The 26256-nt window shown below is 41.6% G+C and overlaps 4 protein-coding genes across 9 annotated transcripts in view; 2 read left to right on the top strand and 2 right to left on the bottom strand.

Moving 5' to 3' along the window:
* The window catches only part of LOC308198051 (nuclear pore complex protein Nup153-like), a 120572-nt gene that overhangs the window by 51193 nt on the left and 43123 nt on the right, over positions 1-26256 (top strand). The window lies entirely within an intron of this gene.
* Positions 1-26256, top strand: part of LOC308198057 (uncharacterized protein) — a 111065-nt gene that overhangs the window by 58728 nt on the left and 26081 nt on the right. The gene's annotated exons all lie outside the window — the stretch shown is intronic.
* LOC308198056 (uncharacterized protein) lies at positions 2081-12445 on the bottom strand. Its single transcript, XM_080599603.1, has 5 exons — positions 12176-12445; positions 11020-11072; positions 8211-8337; positions 6117-6590; positions 2081-4875 (listed from the first exon to the last, which is right to left on the bottom strand). The coding sequence occupies exons 1-5, from the start codon at positions 12260-12262 to the stop codon at positions 4744-4746; spliced, it is 873 nt and encodes a 290-aa protein (XP_080455729.1). The 5' UTR covers positions 12263-12445; the 3' UTR covers positions 2081-4743.
* On the bottom strand, positions 13158-23706 carry LOC308198420 (nuclear pore complex protein Nup153-like; the record flags this gene model as incomplete). The annotated part of the gene is made up of 8 exons (XM_080600779.1): positions 21340-23706; positions 18967-19215; positions 17618-17709; positions 17413-17535; positions 15466-15576; positions 15290-15328; positions 15135-15188; positions 13158-13181 (listed from the first exon to the last, which is right to left on the bottom strand). The coding sequence occupies exons 1-8, from the start codon at positions 21533-21535 to the stop codon at positions 13158-13160; spliced, it is 888 nt and encodes a 295-aa protein (XP_080456905.1). The 5' UTR covers positions 21536-23706.

Here is a 26256-nt window from a genome sequence, read left to right as displayed (position 1 = left end):
AGGGCATGTAAAGAACAAGCACGTCATTAATGAAAGCTTTTCTCTAAAAAGGATAAACTTATTCTTGGGGAAAAGTGTGGAAACAGATGTTATCTAGGCAATATTCCTACAGGAAAAACGAATAATTTTGCCACACCTCAAAGGAAAAAATAATTGTGCTTAACAGGTAAGAAAATAAAAAAAATCAGAGCAAACCAAAAAATAAATCACAGAATATGCATCCTCGTTTTAATCATTAAGTATTACCTTTGAGCTCTGCTTTGGTGCTTGGCTTTGCACTTTCACAGGCTACACACTTCGTGGCCTCTGCTTTGTTTTGAACCAAGCAGGTCTCCCAATCCCAGCTTCCTTCAGGCTTCTTGAATTTGTCTAAATCCAGAAATTCTCCAGAAGGAGCAGAAAATGCAGATGCACTGCTACTGGTCACAGGTGTTGGACCCTCTGTGAGACAAACAAGACAGTTAACCATCCTGTTTGAACATGAACTATAAAATGAGCATTAACTTTTAAATTTGATTTGTCAAATCCCACAGAAATGTTCAAAACTACTCCGCAACTCCCCCCCCCGCCCCTGAAGAAAATAAAAGCCACCAAAAACCCACAAAGAAACAAAGAAACAAACAAAAAAACCAGAGTGGAACTCAAAGCTTCCAAACAACACACAACTCTGTTCAGCACACAAGCTTCTGCTGCTGTTGACGACAGTGTAACCTCCATAAAGAGGCCTGACAGGTGCCTTTTAAAAAAAAAGGTGCCTTTTAAGAGAGAAGCAGAAGATAACGCTTCAAATTCAAAACCGGAAAGACAAGAAGGGCTCTTCCCTTCCACGGCACACGCAGAAAACTTTTATCCTAGTATTACTTGCATCGCTCTTCCTCCTGACAAGTGCAACGTAACCGTGCAATTCACTGCACCATGGTCACAGTAAACCCCTCATTTCCAAAATTCCTCCTTGCAATGGCAAGAGCCTCAGACAAAGATGCCGACTGACCGCTCAGAGGTTGGAAGTCCAAGAGAATCAACTCTGTCTGAAATCCATTATCTTACCTCATGAAATTTCAGTCTTACCGCACAGGATGATTACAAAAGCCCGGTCTAGTCCACCTTAATTTGTTTCTTCCAGGATATATTTGCACAGGTGTTTTTCGATGTAATGGCATGTTAAATGACATTTAGAGTCAAAGTTAGAATTAGAATCGTATTTTAAAAACAATACAACCACGCTCAAAATCAATTACGGTCACACACAATGGGAAACAACCCAGTACTGCCCTGAAGAAGTTATCCAGCGGGTCACTCGCTTTCTTGAAGCCTACCACTGACCTTCATAGGCATCTCTCTGCTTTAGCTTAAGACTAGTTAAGACTACACTGTCTTGAAATCTGGCTTCACATCTCCCCTCAATTACATACAAACGGTGAGTAGAGGCATTTTGGCCACATTCTGTAATTTTTTTTACTTATTTTTTGAAAGAGAAAAACGCAGTCATTTTTAACTCTTTCTATGGAGTTCTCATTTTCGCCAGTGAAAAATCACTATGTTGTTTTTAAATTAAGTCACTCACTTCAGCCATCTTCCCTCACCAGCTGCAAAGCCGGGGGTATCTGCATTGATCCAGCTCCGTACTAATACATTTCACAATCAGTTCAATTTATGCGACAGGCTGGAACCTGGGCTGAGACCTCTGAAGTGCCTGTAAACCAATCCTGCAGACAGCCGCTAACCCATCAACCGTACCTGGGAATCGTGTTGCTTAAAATATTCCATATATGCAACGTACTTTTATTCTGTACAAGATTCACAGAGGCTAGGATGGAAACAACAGGAAAAAAAGGACCATACCTGGTTTCTCAGACTGACAGGCTACACATTTGTTATCTTCCGTCTTATTTGGTACAAGGCATATTCCACAGTCCCAAGAGCCTTTCGCCTTCTTAAATTTGTCTCCAAAGCCCAGAGTGGCTGTTGTGTCAGTGCTGCTCGAGGAGGATGTCACTGTCACCGAGCTGTCTGTGACCACTGGTCATGTCAGAGCAGGCATTACTCCCGTTCCAGGTTTTGGTGTCTCACATGCTATACATTTTGTAGCTTCCGGTTTGTTTTGGACAAGACATGTATCACAATCCCACGTTCCAGGTACTGTTTTGAATTTGTCTCCAAAGCCCAGCATCCCTGCTGGGGGCGCTGCTGGCTTTGAGGTGTCGCATTGACTTGAACTTACTGTCTGTTTCATACTCTCAACTGTTGAGGCTTTAGTAGCTTGACAAGTTACACATTTGTCCTTTATGTCTTTGTTTTGCAGAAAAGGGTCACATGTATCAGATTGCCAGTACGATGCTTGTTTAGAAGTCTCTTTACCTGCAGAAAAAGTTGTTATTGCAGGCCTAGTATAAACCACTGTGCTTGTTGTAGGTTGTGCAGACGTAGAAGAGCGTGTTTTCAACAATCCAAAGTCTAGGAAGCAAGAAAAAAAAGTCTTCCTGTTAGCGCAGCACCTCACTACATGTAACTAAGTGACTTTACTAGAGGGCAAAAATTTCAACTCAGGTGCCAATGGTTACAACTAGACATTCAGACCGAGCGCAACAGGAAGTCCCCAGAAATCTTATCTAAACGGATGAAATTTCATCTGCTGCACTGGGTCACAACAGAACATTTCGTTAAAGCTTCATTTAACTCTTTGTTTCCAAGCAAGCTTTAAATCAACATTTTCACTGGTCGATACAAGTACAAACAGACAGTAGCTGACTGAAATCTGACAGTCCAACGTGGAATGGAAATAATACAATTTGATTAAGACGCGATGCCCAATCGAATCAAATTTCTAAAGCTCCTCCTTCCGTAGCAGATGACTCAAATCTACTCCAGTAACTGTACAGAAGTTTGTACTCGGAGCAGCAATCCATACGGTATTTTCCCACAGATGCTGAATATTAATTAAATAATAAAAACTCAAGACAATTGAACAACTGTCTAATTTTCTATAATCTTTTTCAAAATGCATCGGACACAGGACAACTCCTTATTTAAAAGGTGGCAATTTTAACAGAAAAGACAAGCTACTAATACAGAAAGACTAAAGGAAATGCATCTTAAACAGCAGCTCAAGTTGCTTGTAAATCTACCTTGAACATAGTTGTTTTGTGGTTTGTTTGTTGGTTTTTTTTAAGTCAAAAATGAAGTCTTTGAACAATGTGGATTTAGATTCTGCTTCTTTTAAACCGATAAAGAAAGTGAATGTCACTTCACTCAGAGGTCTTCCCTTAAACAAAATGCACAATGTATTTTCTCTCACTTAGCTCTTTCCAGTAGAGAAATGTGCTGCCTTCTTCACAAGTATGTAAGTTAGAAGAAGACTTTTGGGAAAAGATCAAATTCAATAAAGCCCTTTTTCTTAAAAGATATCTTTTCCACAGACACACTTTATGAAACTGTTGAAAACAATTGCAATTGCTTAAAAACAAAATTCAGAAAAGGGTTTTTAACGTAAAACACTCCACTTCTGTTTGCAGTTTAAATTTTAATCCACAGGAGCCATTGTAAGCTAAGGCCCAAAGATTCGCAGCTTTCGCCATGTATTTGGAACTGAAGCTCTTTCCTATTCTTTCTTCACCTGGGCTGAAGGTGGGACAGGAGTGTTGAGTTTTACAAACATTTCCTTTTCAATTCCACAAATTGTATTTACTTAAAATGAAACACCGATTATCTGGCTAATTCTCTTAGTACCTCATTTACAATTACATCCTAATACGTAAAGGAGATGCAACCCATCTGCTTTTCATCTTGCAGTTTTACTTCCAGCAACAAACACCACTTAGAATAGAAGGGGGCAGATGCACCCTAACAAACGCAGCGCTTAATGTAATGCTCTCCTACATTCATATTTATAGCAGATACTCTATTAACCATAAGTCGTGTGTTGGTTTTTTTTTTAATAAAAAATGCTAGCGTATTTTTTGCAGCATCTTTTTAAAAGGAGTTCATTATCTCTCCAGGATTTTTTAGAACGTCTAAGACGCTTCCTTCCTTTAATACGTGGGCAGTGGTGAAGGGACCACCAGCAAAATCTTTGACCTCCTCTTTCTGTGTGTTGATGTTGGTTGAGGTGGTGGTGTCTTTTGAAACAAAAGAAAACAAAAACAGCTTTCACAATGTGACCTAGTTAGAGCAGATTATACTCACTTTTGTTAGAAACAAGAATTTCCAGCTTTCATGCTTCTCACATAAGAATCTTCACAAATTCTACTTACTTTGCAATGCTTTATGATTACAAGCAAAACAAAAAGCAACAAAACAAAACAAAAATTATAAAAGCAGATCTGTCACTGGAAAAATACTGCAGAAGTCCAACACTGCCTGGAATTGCTAGCATGCGCAGACAGGACAGATTGAAGATTTAATAAAGAAAAAAAGGAAAATCAGCACTTCAGATCTGAAGTGCTAAAGTTTCAGTTACCTAGGGTAAGAAAGGGCGTCACTGGAGTACCACTGGGTCCAGAAAGTTCTGCCGATTTTACAACGGGAACACTAAATGTAAACCCAATCTGCTATGAACAAGAGAGGTTTTTCAGATTCTCAAGCCACAGGAACTTCAATCGAATGCACACACAAAACCAAATCTGAAAGCTGCTCTTCACATTTGTAGCACGCATGCTGAATGACAAATTATAAGCCAGAAGCCTACATACTTTTCTCCATCAAGGCAGATTCTGCTTTAGTGTTCTGCAACAGCCTACTAAATGCCTAAGAAAAAAAGTCAAGCTCCTTTATTATTTTACTTACAGAAGACGTAGGTAGCACTTCTGCCTCAGTAGATTTCACAACTGGAGATGAAAACGCAAACTCAGGACTGCTAACAGTACTTGTTGGTTGTATCTGTATTTTCAAAAGAATTAAAGGTTTATATTTAAGAGCAACAACTACCTGAATTCACTACCCAACAGAAGTCCCGCAGTGACGTCGAAAAACCTGATGTTTGAGTTATTTTGCAGATAAAAGTAATAATAAAACACAGGGAAGTTTCCAAGTGGGTATAGGACAATATCTTCAAAACCAAATTCCAGAAACTGAGAGGAAAAGCTGGAGATGCTACTTAGGTCTAAATGCACGGAAAAGCAAGCCAGGAAGCTGAAGAACGGCAAACTCAGCCCAATGATACTCCAAGAACTTCAGCAAACACCTCAACATGTTAAAGCAGCTGTCTACTTCAAACCGTACAAAAAATATTTCAAGTACTCTGGAACAGATTAATGTTTATTTTATTGCAATAATATGCCAATTATTGCACCCTAGGCTCATTCTATGTGAGGCTTATATGACCACGTTACCTCTAATTTAATAACTTAAATAAAGTTGTGGTTTAACCATTGCAGGCAACTAAGCACCACACAGCCACTCGCTCACTCCCTCCAAATGGAACAGGGAAAAGAACTGGAAGTAAAGAAGTAAAGTTGTTAAATTTGAGGTAGCATTAATGACTCATCGCATGTAATGGCTACCTGGAAAGACAAATGCCATAACCCTGTACATACTCCCCACTCCTTCCCCTTCTTTCCCCCAGCATTTATTGCTGAGCACGATGCTAAATGGTGTGGAATATCCCTTCGGTCCTCTGGGCTCCGCTGTCCTGGCTGAGTGCCCTCCCAGCCTCTTGTGCATCCCCGACCTCCTCGCTGGCAGGGCAGCGTGAGAAACAGAAAAGGACTTGTCACTGTGTAAGCACTGCTCAGCAACAGCTAAAACACCAGTGCCTTACCAACACTGTTTTGCTCACAAATCTGCAACACAGCATCATCTACTACGAAGAAAATTAACTCTACCCCTGCCAAAACCACTATAAATAACTTGGCATAAAGTCCACACCCCCCTTCCCCCGCAGACTTCCACAGCATTTGAAGCAGTTATACAATCACGTTAAATGGGAGTTGGCAGGCTCTAAGACTGAGAGAAGCAGAATCAAAACATTTATGCCTTTTTCCCCAAACTGGCATACAACCCCAATTCATTCAGCTGCGTAGAAACTAATATTTGTTAGTTTCATGAGCACCACAGAAAAAGTCAACTCGCAATAAAGCAGTATACTCATTGTAAACATTATTTATAGCATAAAGATTTACCTTGCCCGCCGCCGTCGCTGCTGCATCTGCCATGCCTGCCGCCTCCGTTGAATTTGCCACGCTTGTCGTTGCCGCTGTTGACTTTGCCTTGTCCTTTGTCATCAGCAGATATGGCATGCCCGCCGCCATTATTGGATATGTCAAGCCTGAGGGCACTGTTGAACACGTTATGCCCGACGTCGCCGTTGTATATATCATGTCCTCCACCTCCTCCTCTGATAGATCTGTCAAGTCCTCCACCTCCGATGGATCTGTCATGCCCTCCACCTCTGATGGATCTGTCATGCCCTCCACCTCTGATGGATTTGCCATGCCCGTCGCAGCTGCTGGAGTTGCCGTGCTCATTGCTGCTGTTGAAACAGCGCTCGGTGACGCTGAGACAGCGCTACTACCAACGAAACTAGAATTGAACTGAGGCAGCGATGCAGCACTGATGGGTAGGGGTATGTTCGGTAGCACTGGTTCCTCCACTTCCTAAAGTTGCAAATTTTAATTTTTCTTATACAAGACATACTACTTTCTCACCCCATCCCACCCAATTTATTAACAAAATTAAATAGAACAAAAATCCATACAAATTAAGAGAAAGCAAGTTTCCAGAAGAAATCCCGATCTCCCCACCTCTGTCTACCACGTCATTTTAATTTATGGCAGGCCTGCTTCCACATTATACTCTATTCAACAACTGTACAGCAAGAACACTGAAAGTTAACTCAAAACCTGTGCAGAACAGAGAGGCACAGATCACATTTTCTTTCTTTCTTTTCTATACTTTAGTCATCAAAGCTCTGGAGAAGCATCATCCTTTCTAACTACCCTCGCATGGCTTCAATTAAGAGTACACTCTCAAGACAAGTGAGAAAGTGTTCCTCTTGCAAAATTAGGCAGGATAGCTGCCAAAGTTTCTAAAGTCACTACAGCAGTGAACGTGGAAAAAGGTAATGTTTAAAGAAGCAGGTAGGTTCAACAACCAAACTAAACACAAAAAGCACCAAAGAAAGTCAGACTAGCAGCACTGAAGATTGTGTTCTGGTAAATACAGTCTATACCATGTATCAGGATGCAAATATAAAAATCAGAAGAGAGCCTCTTAACAACTTCAATTTTCATCCCTGCCACTTACTTTATTTGATTACTAAGATTGGATGAGTTATGTTTTAAATGGCATAGAAAATCTGACCGAAATTTGTACAGTACTATCATGATCTACTTAGAAATGACTAGGCAGGGATGTAAGTTGGTACTACTGATATTCAGTGCATCCTGTAGCTTACATCTGTTTCACAGTTTTGATTTGAAAAGTTTATGGAACCTTTGATATTTGGACCATTATTTTATTTGTGTTACAGGAATAAACAACAGTGTTTACGATTTCTTTATATTGCATCATCCAGAAGTCCCATTTAATGATTTGAAACTTAAATTAACTTAAATACTTAATATTAACTTAATATTAATTAAATACTTAATGTTAACATAAATACTTAAATTAACTTACAGGCAGCTTATATAACATCCAATAAAAGAAAAAATAATCTGAATATTCATGGTCATAGTTTTATGGAATAGATTTTTCCTATTAAAATGAGAAAAAAACTCTCTCACAATGAGTTTGGTGAGTATCAAAAACTGAGTCATCGTTAGCAGACATGCAGAATGCTGTCTTCTACTACTCTTTTTCACACTCTTGGCCTGTATCTTTCTGTATGACTTAAATATGAAACCAAAAATTAAGCTTTTTTTTTCTTTTTATACTTGGCACTCGTTTCAAGTATCATTCCTTTAGAAAAACTATACAAACCTTCACCAAAACTTCTCTTCTTAGGACTCATTCATTCAATTGCTAACGAGAAATGTTATAGTTTGAAGAATCTCCAAGGTAAGAGAATTAAAAATTTCAAAATTACATAAGCAAAGTTCAGGTATTCAAACACAGGAAATCAATTGGAGCCTGCTCTGAAACCCACAAGAAAACAAAAACAATGCAAAAATAAAGCGGTATTGTTATAATTTACTATGATGCAATAAAACTGACACACTTAGCTAGTTACTTCAGTAAGCTCAGTGACAGCAATTAATTTAAGAGTCACTTACCTGTTCTTGTACAGCTCTTGATAAATAGTGTATTCCTCTTTCCCTTCTCATTTTGCCACCTCCGCTACTCACTCCTGAAGACAGACCATTGGACGCAGCAGTACTGAATTTGTAGCTGGTCACATTGCTAGCACACGACAGTACAGAAGTTGGGGGAAACAAGAGAAAAAAAAATTACCAGCCAAATTTTTTTTTCAAGATATTAGAGCTGTTATTAGTCCTAGAATTGAAACCTGCTGATCAGAAAAAAACTAAAGCTGTCTCACAAGTTGCTAAACGCTGGTAAATACTTGATGTTCTAAATAGGAAAAACTTTATTAACAGCAGCAATGAAAAGGACATACATAAGTGCACCGTTCACACGGGAACAATGACTAAGCCAGAAGACCTGAAATAGAAGAGCTGATTTAGATTGTTATTTTCCAGTGCTTCCTTTAAATAGGACTGGTTCTCTGATTCTGCGATGCACGTGTATCTTTTGCAGGGATATAAAAGAACAGCTCACAAAAATACAGAAAGAGTGCACATATGCACACATACACATGGGAAACACTGCCAACAGCTCTGATAGAATAGGGACGCCTTAGACTTGTGTGGCAAGGTAATATGGCCTAAGCTTCAGAAGCAGCTCTGGCTTTCGTGTGGCCATCAGCAGGAACAGCAGAGGTGTTTGGGTATGCCAACATTCCAGAAGTCTTTTCAGACATGAATACAGATCCCTTTTGTAAGGCATACAAAGGCGTTTTTCTGGTACTTAAAAAAGCCTAGCTCAAAACCAGAAAGATATCCTAATCCAAGAGCAAATGGGGAAAAAATAACCCAAACCAGAAGTGAAATAGGGAATAACTCTAACAAAAGTACTATGGCAAGAAAATGAAGTATGCCTGGAAAAACTGTGACATCAAAGCTTATCTTGCAGCCAATCAGTCAGTCAGTACAGAAGTGCATTAGATCGCACTGGAAGACACCAGGTCAAACTCCCACAATACTGAGGAGGAGAACTGGTCTAAACTTGTCAAATACTTGACAACAGCCTGCTTAGCACTGTAACTGCATAGAGGAAGACAGATCCCTAAGGCATATGCTCAGACTTTTCTCTAATCCGAACTGTCAATCCATTAGAATTCTGAAAAAAGTCTTACATCAAAATAGATCTTCATTCAGACAACTATCGCTTGCCCGTAACAGCCCATATTCCTCTTTCTGTTAACACCTGTGAGCTTCAAGGGGGCAAAGACAGCTGTCAGCCTTCAAGCAAGTCTAATCTACAATTGGACTCAGGATATAAAATATATATATATACACACACACGCATAGATATATAGCATTGGTGGGCCAGAGATTTACTGAGTATTCCAACTCAACTGTCCAAAGGGACTCTTGCCAGCAGATCAGTGTGGTGCTCCTGCTCCAGAACATGGCACCCAACAGAGACCAGCATCACAAAAAACACTACCACCACTACCTACTCTACAAACAAAAGGTAGGGCACTGCAATAAACTTTGTGAACGAAATCAAAAGCAGTGTGAGTTTTCTGTATCTCCTTCCTAAATGGAGAAGTAGAAAGGAGTTCTAACAGAGACAATTTAGAACAGTTTGAAAAAAACATAATTAAAACCCAGCACCTGATTGCACCTGTACCAGAACCTTAAAGCCAGTCGCTTCCACCCCTAAAAAGGTGGTTGTTGTGAAGTCCAACTTTTAGATGCCAAAACAAAGTGTTGAGTTCTTTCTGCAAGCCAAAGAATGCCCATGGTCACATAAGAATTGCTTGGCAGATGAGCATAGAGTCAACAAAATTCCCTGCTACTGTTCTTTGAAAAGAGCGACTCCCTAAAAACAGAGTGCAAAGTCCCTTAACTCAAGCATTATTACCCAAAACACCATTTGCCCAGAAGGAAAAGCCATCAATATTATCTGGAGGATAACTCATTTGACCTAAACCAAGAAAGCAGTATAACACAAAGCAGTCTCCTCAAGAAGAAATTCAATTAATTCTGCTGGATTTTTTTTATTTTAGAGATGAGTTAGCATTTGGCCTCAAATGATCCTAAAGAACACATGGTCTTCATGTGAACTCAAAGCAGACAATTAACTTCATCATGAAAGGAGTATTAAAAAAATGAATAATAAATCATAAATCTTCCTCCATGTTTTTGCTTAAAAAATAAAGAAAAAAACACATCAATAAACATCCTCCTGAACTGTAACTCACTTCCCCTACTTCACCTTCTAAAGAATACTTCAGAAAGAATCATCCCATTAGGACAGAGCTTTCAAACTGCAAGCAATTAAATAGCTAAAACTAATAGCTTTTCCCCTAGGGAACATTAGGAGGGACAAATTATTTTGTTATAAGTAAACTGAGTTATAAACCATGAAATATCTGTCAAAGCAAAATTTGTAACGCTACAGATTTAGTTAAACTACAAAATGAGCCATATTTCCTGTAGAAGGAAAAAATTAGGCCTCCAATAGCAAAGATCCTTTCTGTGGATACAGCATTATAACGTGCCTCGTTTCCCATCTTCGTATCCTACTCAGAAGATAAACTTGGGATAAAAAGCGGTGTATCAGTACTTTTATTCTTGCTCATCTTCCTTCCTTTCATAAAAACAACAATTTTCTCAAAGTTATATTGATCTTCAAACACAATCCAGACTTTGCAGCTCCCTCAAAATACAAAATTTTCATTGGATTTCCCATTCCTTTTACTGAGAACTGTCACCACCTTTCAGGTGCAGACCGTACTGAAAAAGGAGATTTCTTTCTTTCTTCAAGTAAGTTTTAAATTAATAGATGTCATACCTTTCAGATGGTTCTGCTCGCTGTTCTGCAGGCAAAGTCTTCTCTCTCATCCCCTGCAAGTTAAGTTTAGTTCAAGACTTAGCTGAATATGTACAGCATACACAAAGTACCAACAACCACTTCATGTGGTTTTTTTGTGGTTTTTATTTTATTTATTTATTTTTAATTTTATAGCACTGAATACACCTCACCTACTTAACGTTGTTCCGTAATTCAGCATTGTGGGTACAGTTCAGTTAAATTTTGGGGCTAAAGTAAGCATCACTGCTTCACTCAGCATTGAGGACAAACTGATAGAACACTAAATCAAATTTGTCAAATCCTCTAACAAAGAAAGTAATTATTTTAAACAAAATGACAAAAATTGTGTGTGTGGGGGGGAGAGTTTTCATCAAAACTTGTGTTTACCAGCCCCGTAAAAGGGACATACTTTTCTGTTTTCTATCATTTATCAACAAACAAGAAAAAAAAAAACTCTACCCCCCTAAAAACTAAGCAGTTGCTGCTACATTCATTTTAGAACTTTACCAAATGGAGATTGTGCTGGCTAAACAATACAGAGATTGAAAGAGTTAAAAGCAATAAGCAACCAGTATTACTGACCACTTTGATTTCCAGCCTAAGAAGCCCATACACTTAACACGTGGTCATTTGTACACTCAGACTGATACTGGAAACACAGATGTTTTCGCAGAAAGAGATGCCCATTTAATTTTATGGAAAATTTATTAGACTCCATCTACTCCAAAGCAATCAAAACCGATAACTCAGCACATTGTCAGAACTCTCACTTGGAGCACATAGCTCACCTGGAATAGTTTACACAGAACACGGGCATGTTTCATCAGTGACAGCTTTGTGTACATGAGAATATAAAAGGAAAACATTTCTGTCTTTTAATATTCTTTCACTGACAACAGGATGACTCAATAGCACATCATGACATCGTGAAAACAACCACAAGACACTGAGTGTTCCAAAAACAGAATTAAATCCATAAAAGCTCAATCTATTTCACAATGGTTCCCACTGCCTTAAAGCTCGCCTCAAACATACTATCAGTACTTTTTGCAAAGATAGGATAACAATTGGTTTGAGAAACATTCCAAGACTGGAAAAAAAAAACAGGCACATAAAGACTCAAAAATGTACTCACTTGGTACTTTGTGTCTCCTCTCTGGCAAATTTTGCTGGACTGAGTAGTTGAAGTCGGTGATGGTTCAGAATACCGCGTATAACGCATCGGCTGACGGTTTACTGTTGGTGTCACAAGTCTCTTAACAGGTGGAGGCTGGAATGCATTCTGGGATTCCAGCTTTGAAAGGGAAACAGCAATCAATTTATCCTTACGTCCACCCAAATTAATTCCAATATTTATTGATGAAAACAAATTACAGAACTATAAACCTCCCCCCATCGGTCTTGGCACTCAGTGAATACAATTTGAAAATTCTGAAGACCGTTCAACTTGTAGAGGGAAATCACCAGAAAACCAGTAACAAAATCCATAAAGCTATATATAAGTAGCCAAAGTCTGACTGAATTCCATTTCAAAATTTGGCAGTTAGCTTCATAGACAAAATAATTCATGCTACCATAATTAAAATAACCCATGTTCCTAGAATATGCTCCTATCTTTTCCTCTGCCCACACTGTGATTTTTTTTTTTAGTAGCTTAATTCATTAATTTAACATTCGAAGTGTTAAGCAACTAATTATACAGGCTTCTGGGCTTCACATTCCCTACATTTTCCCTCTTCAAAGTTACACAAACAATAGAACACACTCAAAAAAAAACCAACTTGTCAATCTTACAATAATCTCATTCATTAAAATATGATCCAATGCTTTACATGTGCATTAGATGCACTTCAAGTAGTGGGTTTGACTTCCCTTTTCAAAGCATTTTCACAGACCAGAGTTAATTTTTAACACAGACCACTGCGTGTTCTGCAAAACTGACTTAACTGAACTGTCAGACAGAAAACAAACCCTAAAGGCTACAAGATTTACCGATGGCTCCGCCTGCGGTCTTAAGGATCAGAAAATACAGTCTTAGGAAGCATGCTATTGTTCAAATCAATACCAACAGGAAATTGTTTACGCTGCAGCTTTAATTTCACAGTATCTCCCAGCTCTTAGTAATAGGATTCACACTCTCTCTAAAGTATACAAAAATACATCTTTCTAAAAAATATTACATTCAGTTTGAAACCTTGAATAAGACATGTTTTATGTAAGTTCACAAATCTACTTCGAGTGAACGACGGTTCATTGCTGGTTTTAAAGGTAAAAAAGAAAAATATTAATTCCCCCAGTTAGGCATTCAATACACCAAGAGCTATTCTGCCTGGTACAGTTCCTTGAAATAAGAAAAATACCACATCACTGCTACCCACCGCAGAAGTTTAGCCCGAGTGCACAAGTGTTCCGTCAACCGCATGTTCACTTTAGCAGGAAAACAAACGATCATCTCCTCAGCAAATAATTGCTTCTCATTGCGGGCTACCCTTCTCCCGCCACCATTATGAATTCTAGTATTATGAATAGACAATCTATCTCCTTTCACCCACTGACAGCTGCGTGCAACATTCATTTAGTGGCTGACAATTTCAGGCTCTCTGTTGCAAATCTGGCAGATCTTTCTTAATGCCTTATCACAGGTATATTGCTATAATATAACTGAGAATTCACACCAGATTTGGTTTTAGTTATTTGGATAATATTTATGATATACTTCACTTCTCCATGCCCTTGTAATTTGGCAGATGGTGAAAAGATGGTCCAGGAAATCTGAGATGTTTGTAAACTCTGAAGTGATTGTAAACTTAATTATACATCCATCCAATCAAGGAATTAGCACAGAAACTTCTTGAGACACTGTCCCTTTGCTCATTAGAACAGAAGATGAAAAGTTTGCACATCTTGTTATTTCCTTCAGTCACCTGATCTTCAAGTGGTCATTTAAGGGTTTTGCAATTTAATAAGCCCAAGGATACCCCTAACTAAAGTCGTCAAAAAAAGATGACTAGTTTTCATTTTTTAAAGAAAATGAAAGGAAATCATGCTTTACCACAGCATTATCACCAGTTCTGTGCTACCTCCAAATAGGAATTTAGGAGCGTTAAGATTTATAGCGTCGAAAAAGAAAAAGAAAAAAAAAACCTCTACCCCCCTAAAAACTAAGCAGTTGCTGCTACATTCATTTTAGAACTTTACCAAATGGAGATTGTGCTGGCTAAACAATACAGAGATTGAAAGAGTTAAAAGCAATAAGCAACCAGTATTACTGTCCACTTTGATTTCCAGCCTAAGAAGCCCATACACTTAACAAGTGGTCATTTGTACACTCAGACTGATACTGGAAACACAGATGTTTTCGCAGAAAGAGATGCCCATTTAATTTTATGGAAAATTTATCAGACTCCAACGATGGTTCATCGCTGGTTTTAAAGGTAAAAATGAAAAATATTAATTCCCCCAGTTAGGCATTTAATACACCAAGAGCTATTGTGCCTGGTACAGTTTTGCAGTTTAATGATACCCCTAACTAAAGTCATCAAAAAAAGATGACTAGTTTTCATTTTTTAAACAAAATGAAAGGAAATCATGCTTTACCACAGCATTATCACCAGTTCTGTGCTACCTCCAAATAGGAATTTAGGAGCGTAAGATTTATAGCGTCGGAAATTAACAATTTTCCTCCTCTTTACTTTGAATGGTGATAAAAAGCACAAAAACTAGTTTTCTGTGCCCGAATGAACACGGAAGTCTGTACAAAGTCTATATGACCACTCAATCAGTATTTTTCTATTTGTGATCATTTCTTCAAGAGAAAACTTGCCTCAACAGGAATTTTAATATGCAGCTTCACCCCAAGTTGGGGGACAAGATAAAACGACTTGGTGTGTTCTAGAGTTGTTGCTCTCAACTTACAAAGATAACATAATTCTTAACCTGAGTAATCTTCACAACCCATCATCTATTGTGGATACATGCCAATATTAACTTGATTTGATGTCTATGTTGTCACTGAGGTTTGAGAAAATTTTTCTAATAGTGATAAAGCATTGAAAAAGTTATCTACCTCAGCTTAAGTCATTATTGGTTCTTACCTTTCTTCGTTTGGACTGGAAGTCAGTAATATCCGGTTTATCTATGTCCGGAGGCTAAGGGATAAAACAAAGCATAAATATTAGAGGGCATTTTTTTTTTTCCTGAGAGAGAGGGTTCCCTGCAACAAAAATGTGGGGGTTCATGGTCAACTTACACAACACAGCGGCAAAACAGATGCCATTCTTTTAGCATCCTGTTGAAAAAACAGCGCAATAAATTAAACCGGCCACAACGTAAGGAAGAATAGTTTTATCTTTATGCTTTGATGGCACATTTACTAAGTTTTATAAACACATGAAGCAAAAACAGATTAAAAGAAGTGCTATTTACCAACAAAGGGCTTGACAGCTTCTCCATTGCCTCCAAGATGCGCCGTGCTGAGGTACTTAACGTAGCGCGGGACCGCACAGTTTCTTGTCTAGCTTTCGCTCTCCTTTGTGCCTGAAAAATTAGCATTTTAAGTGTTACAATGGTCAATTCTGAGCTAAAGAGGCATGTATTTTACGTCCCAAGGCTACACTGATGATACAATCAATATATTCTGATGACAGAGAAAAATGCAGTCACTGGGAGTTTAAGCCATAAAGAAGAGAATACATTCGGAGTTTAATGAAGTTTACCTTGGGCCTCAGTGCATCTTGCACGTGCTTGTTGCACGAGCAATAAAAGAACTCCGTACTTGTAAAAGGTCAAGACGGATGATGCTAGGACTGCTAAGGCCTCCGAAGCAGTAATCAGGGAAACAGAACTCAAGAAAAGGCTTGTGGTACAGAAAGCATTTTCAGTAACAACACAGACCTCAGAGTTTCACGATGGTCTAAGTGTACCATCTTAAAATCAGTGTATACAATCATAACCAGGAACTAGTTTTACTTCTCTCTTGCTTCCTCCCTTCCCCCAAGATTAAAGTTGGCTGCAAATCTTTGTCTTAAAAGATAAAGATCTGATTTAAACTGTAACAGATCTAAACATTACACTGAAAAAGTAAACTGTTTATTTGCACCACCCAACTTCAAATATCAGTCAAAAACTTCCTTTGGTGTGACTTTTTTTCTTCCCAGGTTAAACCCCTCATATAACCACACTGTGCTTATCACACGATGTGAAGACAGGAAGCAGACCACGCAGCATGTAAAAACACAAGTGAGACTCACAGAACCACAGAATGGTTAAGGTTGGAAGTGACCTCTAGAGATCGCCTGGTCTACCCCCCCGCTCAAGCAGGGCCACCCCGAGCAAGTTGCCCAGGACCATGTCAAGTCAGCTCTTGAAGACCTCCAAAGAGGGAGACTCCACAGCCTCTCCGGGCAACCTGTGCCAGGGCTCCATCACCCGCACAGTGCAAAAGCATTTCCTGATGCTCAGACAGAGCCTCACGTTTCAGTTTGTGCCTGTTGCCTCTTGACCTGGCACTGGGCACCGCTGAAAACACAATGGCTCTCTATGCTCTTTGCACCATCCATTCAGGTATTTATATACACCAATAAGATCCCCCCTGCACCTCCTCTCCTCCATGCTAAACAGGCCCAGCAGTCCCTGCCTCTCCTCAGAGGAGAGGTGCTCCCAGTCCCTTGATCATCTTGGTGGCCCTTCGCTGGACTCTCTAGTACCTTGCTGTCATTCACAGCAAGCAGCAAGAAGCAAGCTACTCTCTCCTTTAAAAGCCTAGTATTTTGGTTCCTCTTTTTACCATAATGCAGTAATATTGTAAAAAACAAAAATAGCCGACCAAAGAGGGTTCCCAGCTTTGCACCACAAGGTTTCAAGGTTTCCCGTAAGTGAGGTACTTGTACTGCCCTTTTTCCGTTGCACAAATGGACTGTCAGAACAGAGCCAGCAAACCCGCGTTTTCATTTTCTTCAAATTCCTTTTGATTTATCGATAAAAGTCACTTTCATTTAAATACATTCCTACCAAACCTGACTTGACTTTCCTTTTCGATTCAGCTCTAGCTAATCAGAGTTGTCAGCAGTTTTTATTTGCTATTTCCAAGAACACTTGGGGGCAAATAACTCTCTCCAAGAACTATATGAATCGTTCAAAACAGAAAGCATGTTACTGCTTATCTTGAGACTGCATTTAGTCCTGCATGCCTCTGTGTACCAGAAGAACAAAGGATCAGCAAAGTTGATTTTAGATATTTTCAAAGACTGCAGGTTTATACAACATATCCATAGCATGAATGTAGGCATGCTTGGAAAAGAAGATCCACAGATAAATATTAGCCAGGTTTGACTACTACATTTGACTACTAATACTACACTACTTTTGTCATACCCGGTAAGGTTCCGTTCTTCGCTGCCTTGATCTTACAGCTGCACCACCATAGGTCGTCTTTCCGGGGTAAAATGGAGAAAACCCAAGCTGGTTTTGCTTAAAAACAGATGTGCTTCCACGTGCCTACGGAAACACAGTACGATAGGTGGATAGAAAAACAGGTACACATTCAAACTGATTAAAAGAAATACTGTGCAGTACTTACAGGACACAGTCCTCCAAAAGCAGATAAACCGAATGCGGGTTTCTTAGAGCTAGCTGCAGAATGCTGCGAGAGGGAATGAGTTCTTTCAGCTCCTGCGGGCAAGAGCAGTGATGATGAAGTATTTTTTAAAACTGCAACATCTGCCAAAATGACGTATGCTAGATGTAAATGCCTCTCGTACGTACAGAACTTTAACAATAAAGATCACACTAATTCAAGTTCTTCAATACAGAAAAATAAGCATGACTTCAGCTTCCTTAAATAGATCAACTTCACGTACAGACTGAAAACCAAGTATCACCTACAAACTTGAAAACTGTTCACAGAGCTGCAAGTAGTTTTCAGCAATCTTACCAAGTTAATACTGTGCTTCCAATGCAGATATTTTTTTCCTTCAGGCTAAGATAAAAGAGGACCGCATAAACATCAGTGCATTTGTACGGACAAAGCTTTTTTCTGTGTTGGTAAAAGGCTGGAGGCCAGCACAGATCATAATCGCATAGGTTTTAAACCTGGAAGATTCCCCAAAGGCTGCTCTAAGAGTTAACGATCTTCTGCCCATGTATGTTTTACGAAGACACACCAGAAAGTTCTAGTGCACTCAGGTTATATTGCTAAAGCCCAGCAACTCTACTCTACTACTCAGCTGTACAAAAGTTCTCTGGAAAACCTGCTGAGCACACGTCAGTCCCTGTCTATATGGGGGACTAGAAAAAGCTGCAAACCTGCTGTTCGCCCTTTCAGCGAGAAGACCTACGTACCAACCTACATCGACACGATGCTTATTTTTTATTTTAAAATGGTGTGCTTTCCTCAATGAATTTGGCAAAAGACATGAAAGTATTGACAGCTGAAGCCTTCTACCAAGAAAGGTCAAAAAACAGCCTATAGCTTATGTCAGAGTAGTTTCTTTATCTTCTCTTGCTGAAACACAGGAAAACATCTCGTGTTCCTATTTGTCACCTGCACTTATTCACATTTAACCAGCTGTCTGTTAGATATTCTGAGTCACTCTTCCTTCTAGACAATCAGCCTAGTTGTCAAGCTACGGCAAGTCAGCCTGATTTCCTACCGTCCCAGTTCAAAATTTACATATAACCTAGCTGAATGTGTATATTTCAGCATTGACTCTTTCTAACATCAGGGTATCATAAACGTATTCCAAAGCACGCTTCTATTAAAAAGGTGATAGGATTATATACTTCTAAAACACTAAAAATTCAATTTAATTCTCGCATCCAAAGTTGACATTCACCTATTTTATTTACTAAGGTGATGTGGAATATTAAAGAACGCAAGGTACTTCACATTAAAAAAAAAGTCAATTAAACAGAGAACACAAAAATCACCTTCATCAGATGCTCTAGAGGAGGAATCACTGGTTGTTGAGATGTTATCATCGTCTTGTTGAGAGGTAGAATCTTCTATTTCTTTTATCAAGGACAGCCTAGGACTGCCAATGCCAAATACAGAAGATGTCGAGGGCTGACAAGGTGGGACAGGAGAATCCAGCATGGTATAATTCAGACGGCTCCGATGAAGAGAGGGCCTTGTTAACACAACTGGGAAGTTCAGTGCTGATCTACTTGTGGATGGTTCTAGACAAGAACAGGGAGATAATTAGCTTTGCTATAGACAAGCTCACAGAAGCCAAAACCTGTTTCCTATCGACAGCCATGCTATTGCCAAGTTCTAAGCGCAAAAAGAGAGAAGCCAAATTTAACTTCTTCCTCACCCAGATACGGTTGCATCTAACTGTCTGGCTACAACAACAACACTGCTTGCGATACACAGTATTAATGTTGCATCCAGAAGTAGTTAACTATGAGGTTTTACAACACCACATTCTGACCCCGTGCTCAAATGCTCTAACGCTGACTTGGCCGTTCACTAAATCAAACATATATACTCCTTCTCCCATGTACAGCTTGCAATAAGCTTTACAAAATTTGAGATTACACGGTAAATTACAGATAACACTGCAGCTTCCATAATATTGGAACAAAGGTTACATTAATCTGAATACACAACATGAAAATGAACGTTTGCAGTACTTTTTTCCCAAGTTCTTCCATATCAGCTCACGTTAGAGGCAAAACATCATCTCCTACCCATTAACTATTGGGATTTTGACCCAAGGGACAAGGATGTTGACCCAAGTAACCAGACGAGCATTTTTCCCTCTTGAAGCAAAGGGTCTGCAAACAATGCCAGTGGCCTGGAATAGGTGGCCTTGAAGTCTATCTTGCTAAATGAATGGAACTATTCATGGGTATTTTGCCTGATGAAAGCCTACTGTCTCTCCCAGGAATCTGGGCAATTCAAATGACTTTGAGCCACTATCCTCTTGATACTTGAACTGAAGCTTAAACTAGTTAGTTCAATCTTCATAACCACTGCAGTACCACTAATTAGCTCTCCAAACCATGAGCAGATTTTTAGGACAGCACCGTTTGAGATACAGAAAGTTCTTCAGGCGGAAGGCCACCCAATATAGGCTCCAGCACACTGATACCTCAGAACTGAAGAAACACATTGGTTTCAAAATGTAGTAATAATTAAAAAAAAAAATCTTATTCTTAAGCATAGTAAGCGACACCCACGGACAGCAACATAAGCTGCAAAAGGTTCCAGGGTGTCCACCTGCTCCTGATTTCCTGGAGTTAGCAAGCTTGCAGTGCAGCTGTTCTTACTGAAAGCTCCTTTCACGCAGTTACATAGGAAAGCCAACATGTGTTCCTCAGTCACGAAGACCTTCTCTATTCTTTTCTCCAAACTCATTCCCAAGCTACAGCTACACAGAAAGCCATCAATCTCCTTGTTTACAATTAGATGAGATTGGAGGCAAAGATATTTCCTCCTTATTTTTTGATTCTGCCAACAACAGAAGCAACTGACTTTCCACATTATCTATGGTTACCTACGCACGCTCAGACAAAACTTCTTTACTTATTAAAAGCTGACTTCCCCAAAACAGCTAATTTAAGAGAAACTCAAATAAGAATAGATGCAAATTTATACAACAGGACTACAGGAACAGTGAGAGGCACTGGATATAAGACAAATTAATCTTTCATGAGGTAAAGGAGTTGCAAACCTCGTTGCCAACGGTCCAAATACCTTCTCAAAGACACCCCCTCCCCCCGCGTAGACCTTAAAGTTATTGAATATTTTAAGGATAATAATCTCATAAACCACATCCGTGCACAAGTTCCCCAGTTCACCATCAAGTTAACGAGGAACTTTACTAAATTGATCAAAGCCCAAAACAAAAAAAAAACAAAACAAAACAAACAAAGTCGGGACACGAGACGGAATTTTCCTCTGCCATTCTAGCATCTAGTCTTTTGTTTCGAAGACTGCAAAACAAATTAATTTTTTTAATTGCCTTAGGCAATTAGACAGATTTTCATTCCATATCTTTTAAAAGATGGAAAATGCAACCCAGCACACTTGCAAATGACTTATTTTCAGCATTTAGCACCTGGCTAATAGAGTACCTAAAGTTAACTGATGCCTTCCAAGAGCATAAGATGTATGCTTCGTAACTGTGTATACAGTTTAAAGCTAAGACGGTTTCACAAACAGTTGTTTTGACTTTTTTTGGGTTTTTTTCATTCTGTCAAAACCCTCATTCCAATTTCCTTTTGAAATTCAGATTCAAAACTAGAAATCTGTGAATAAATACAGATGGCCAGAATTCCAAATGATTTTTCACATACCTCGTCTACTAATTCCTGCTGGTTCAGGCGTGAAACTCTCATCGATTATGGTATCTTCATCTGAATAATCGTGATGATAGTTTACCGGAGTCTCCTCCTGGTTTGCAGATTCATTTCTGTCTACACACTCCTCCTCACGCTTATTGAAATACTTCTGCAGCCAGGCCGGTACAATATTTTTCACCGTTTCTGTCATTCTGCTAATTATTCCCTGCTTGAAAGAAAAAACACTTGTTTAATTACAGAAACACAGTCAACAGCATATGCTGGGATACCACCTTCCACGGACCTTGAAGACAGATATTATACAGCAAATATTCAGAAGATGACGACGAGGTTGATCCCTGGCATAGGATCGCTACACTTCTGGTAAACCTAAAATTCACCTAAGATTGATTTACAACTACCTATCACTTTCTGCACTTCCAAGTGACCTTGGCAAGGTTCAAAGTTTTGAAACCTCTGCCAAAATTCATCAGCAGGTCGTCAATCTGCAAGGCTATCAGGAAACTCTACGCCTGAACAGCTCCTGACCTACAGACTTGTTCCAGGACTCTTCCTCTTCGCACCCTCCCGTGAAAACCAACTAAACCAGAAGTTCAGCAATTATCTACTGCGACAGTCAGGACCATACTACCCATTAAAATCAGTGAATCTAAATATTTTCAATTTTAGTAATGCTGAATTGCAGTGACTATACGCACAAAAAACAGTTCTGCTCTCAACAGTCAGGCTAACCCAGAAGATGTCCTGCAAGAAACACAGCTATAGCTATAGCACCAGCACCTCCTCTTGCAAGAGCCTTCTAAAGCTGTTGCTGTATTTTGTAGAAGACTGACTCTGCGGCATACATCGGGTACGATCGGAGAATTCCCACCTGACCGAAAGCCCCAGGAACTACGGTTAAATAAAAGATACATTAATATAAATGAATATAATTAATAATAAAAATTAATAATAAAAATTAATATCCAGAAAGCTGACAATCATGAGCTAGGCATCCTGCTAATCATCCCTCCTGCAGGCAGGGGGAAAAAAAAAAGGTAAATTAGATCCAGGACTAGTTCCCAGGAACTTTGAAGCTGCTAACTATACTGTCTACAGTGCCCAGGCACCTTCAGAGCTTAATGGTAAGAGACAGAGGGTTTCGTGGGCTGTAATTACGATCACAAGCACACAAAACACATCTATTTAAGTATTTCTAAGAATCGACTTATCGACTAAAGTTGTAGGGGGAAGGATGAGAAAAACAGCGGGGTAGGGATCAGAACCAGAGGTATAACCTCACAAAATCGCATCGGTCGCTTTCGTGCCTCCCCAACTGCATCACTGAGAGACAATTAACATTAAGCCACAGAACCTTCTGCAGAGTGGACATGATATTGAAAATAAACTGAAATTAATTGACAAATGCTCTAAGCAAGCTATCTGCTCAAAGCTCGTCCTTTTACGTTATGAACATTTGCACGATTCGTCTGGTTACAAAGCTAACTGCTATAATAAATGCACACATGTAACATCTATCAGTTTGTCTATTTATCAAATCATTAAAATTCTTCCCCGATAAGTTACTGTTAATTTGATCTGCGCTGGATGTGCAGCAGCCATTCTCTGTGCAGAATCCCCCAGATATCCCCACGCACGTGTTTGCTCTGGCACACTCTTTAAATAAACCTACTGGAAAACACGCAGAGATAACAGACAATGGAAAAGTTAGAAAACCATCTCCACTGATTATTTTTAATCCACGTGTAAGGTTTATCAGTTAGCTACACAGTGTCGGCACACGCAAGCTATGGCACTTTCAACATTAATGCACTGTTCAAGCCAGAGGTTTCAACGGTTGCTCTGTAAGCGTGGGGAATGTTTGCATTGCCCTTCCAGGCCAGCTTTAGATGGACAAGATTGATTGTCAATATATGGTATAAGGGACTTGGCATTTCTGCAAGTGATAAAAACCTAATTGAGCAGCTATCCATGCGTAGCGCTCCCTTGGTTTTGCATATGATAATCAATCCCCTCAGCTACGTTGCTCATTTAATAGCGGAGAGGTTTTGGCTGAACAAACATGTGCAGAGGGCATCTCCAGAGCATCTCCCTGGGCGTCCTGACATTTCTTAGCAAAGAGCTGCTGGGAGGGATCTCGGCGCGTCCCCCCTCCAGCACGGGGATTTTCACACCCCGAATTGACGGACCGCTTTCACCGTCAACCTGCTGTACCCTACAGCACAAACGAGAAGCAAAGCCTGGCAGGTAACGTTCAGAGAATTGATGATGGGCTGAGGAGGGGTGCAGGGAGCGGGGAAAGCCCTGGGGGTGGCACTGGGGGTCCTGAGGGCAGCGGGCTGGGGGTGAAGGGGAGGGGGAGGAGGGGGGTAATGGGCTGGGTAGAGGGGTAAGGGGGTAAGTAAGGGGCTGAGGGGATAACTGAGGGGGTTAGGAAGGGGCTGAGGGGGTAACTAAGGGGGTAACTAAGCCGTTGAGGGGGTAACTAAGGGGGTAAGGAGGTGGGTAGGGGGTAACTAAGGGGATAAAGGGGCGGGTAAGGTAAGGGGGTAAGTAAGGGGGTAACTAAACGGTTGAGGGGGTAACTAAGGGGGTAACTAAGCCGTTGAGGGGGTAACTAAGGGGGTAACTAAGCGGTCGAGGGGGTAACTAAGGGGGTAAGGAGGTGGGTAGGGGGTAACTAAGGGGATAAAGGGGCGGGTAAGGTAAGGGGGTAAGTAAGGGGGTAACTGGTGGGCTGAGGGGGAAGGGCCCGCTGTGGGGGGGCCGCTCCTCACCCGCTTGCTCCTGGCACAGGGGGGCTTCGCGGCGCCCAAACGGTGGCGCCGCCTCTTCACCTTGCCGCCGGCCGCTCCTCCTCCTCCTCCTCCTCCTCCTCCTCCTCCTCCTCCTCCTGCTCCTCCTCCTCCTGATCGGGCTCCTGGGCTGCCGCCCGGCGCCCCGCCGCCACCGGCCCTGCCACCGCCGGCCATGCCGCTGCCGGTCGCGCCGCTACCGGTCGCGCCGCCCGAGGCCATACCGCCCCCCCCCCCGCGTTCGGTGCCGTCACGGGGCCCCCCCGCCCCCCGCTGCCACGCGCCGCGGGGCCTGCCCTGCCCCTCGTGGGAATAAAAATGTTGTTTTTGCAGAGTTACGTTGTTTAAAGGTAAGGAATGGGGTATCGAGGTGTGCTTGCAGCGATAAGAACGCTTAGCAGGCGACCTTGTAAAATGCAGACAACCAGACTCCGTAGAACAATTCGGGGAAAATCACGGTGTTGAGTCAAGTCAGGTAAGTGAAGAAACATTACCGCTTCAACCAGTAAAAAAGTCAAAAGAAATTCGAAATTTAACAGGCCGGCAACTGAAGGCCATGCATTGTCTGGGAAGCATCAGACAGATTGTGAGCCTGGATCACCCCCTCAGCGGGGAAACAGGGGAGGGTCCCGTCATCAAAAAGTATATAAACTGGGTTTTGGAACCAGCAGGGGCGCTCCTGCTCGTGGGACGCCCGCCACTGCGATCGCGAATAAATTCCTGCTTCGCTGAGCTCCTCGCCTGAGCCCAAGTTATTGGCTACGGAGTGTTTCTCACAATTTGGGGGCTCGTCCGGGAGCCAGTCGCCTACTGGGGAGCCCCACCGCCGCAGCAGCAGGAAGGCATGCCCCGCTGATTTCAGCGGTCCTGTGCATCGACGGCGGCGGTTCTGCGGAGAGCTGACAGAGGGCCCGAGACTGATGAAAGAGGCAGGATCCGTGAAGGAGTGGGGAAGGGAAGAAGGCAGGCACTCCGGCTTTGAGAATTGATCCGGTAACTCTGTGCACAGACCAAGGTAAGAAATAGGAAGTATTGCCTTGGGGGTCGGGTGAGACTCTGTGTGCCGTGTGATTGAGACGTACTTTTGTACGGAGCGAGTGTGGAGTCCTGATCCGCGGTTCCGCAGCTCCGCGAGGGGCGCGGCCGGAGACGGACGAAGCGTGAGATAAGGGAGAGAAAGGAAGAGTCTCGGGAAATGTGGTGTATGGTAAGCCCTTGCACGGGGAAGTGCTTGGCAATACACCAGGGAAATTTGGTGTGCGGTAGTCCTCGCACGGACGGGACGCCCGCCACTGCGATCGCGAATAAATTCCTGCTTCGCCGAGCTCCTCGCCTGAGCCCAAGTTATTGGCTACGGAGTGTTTCTCACACCCTCCCCCTCCCTCCCTCGCGCGCCCCCTCCCCTCACGGGAACGCGCGCCCCCCCCTCCCGCTGCCGCTCCCGTTCCTCGCCCCGCCCCGGTCCCGTCCCGGTCCCGCCGCCCTCCCGCTCCCGCCCTCAGGACCCGGCCGCCATAATGAACCCCGGCCCGGCCACCGTAAGCACGGGGCTAGGAGTCACCTCCAGAGCCTCCCCGCGCCGTGGCGCCGACCGCTGGTGTGCCGCAGCACCGCGCCGGGCGTGGGACGGCGCCCCGAGCCCACAGTGCTCGTCAGAAAAGCCCCGCACCGACAACCGATACCCCCGCACCGACAACCAACAGCCCCCACGCCGACAACCAACGCACAAGCAGTGTTTTAGGCCGGATTCGTGGCCCCGTTGGTCCGGGAGGCAGTCGTCACGCTAAATTCTACCCCACGGCAGGGGAACGATGGGCATCGTGACAGATCGCCGCCCCAGAAAATAAACACATAAATAAAGAATAAAAACGATAACGGGACATGAATCGTGCCCTTAATAACAGACATTGGGCAGTGAAATCACCGACTTCTGCAACAATACGTGCTCAGGGAACTGACTAAAACCCCTCCTGCATCGGCCATGTAATAGCTAGGCAAACATCACATAATACTTCCCTCCCTCATGTACACCAAACCTATTAAGGCAACCATAGTAGCGTGATAACGTGATTTTTCTCCTCCAGATCAGCGTCAAAGGCAGCTACGCTAGGTTTGC

Source organism: Anser brachyrhynchus (assembly GCF_964034855.1).
Source record: "Anser brachyrhynchus genome assembly, chromosome: 7".
Lineage (NCBI taxonomy): Eukaryota > Metazoa > Chordata > Aves > Anseriformes > Anatidae > Anser > Anser brachyrhynchus.
This window is presented reverse-complemented; position numbering and strand designations above follow the sequence as displayed.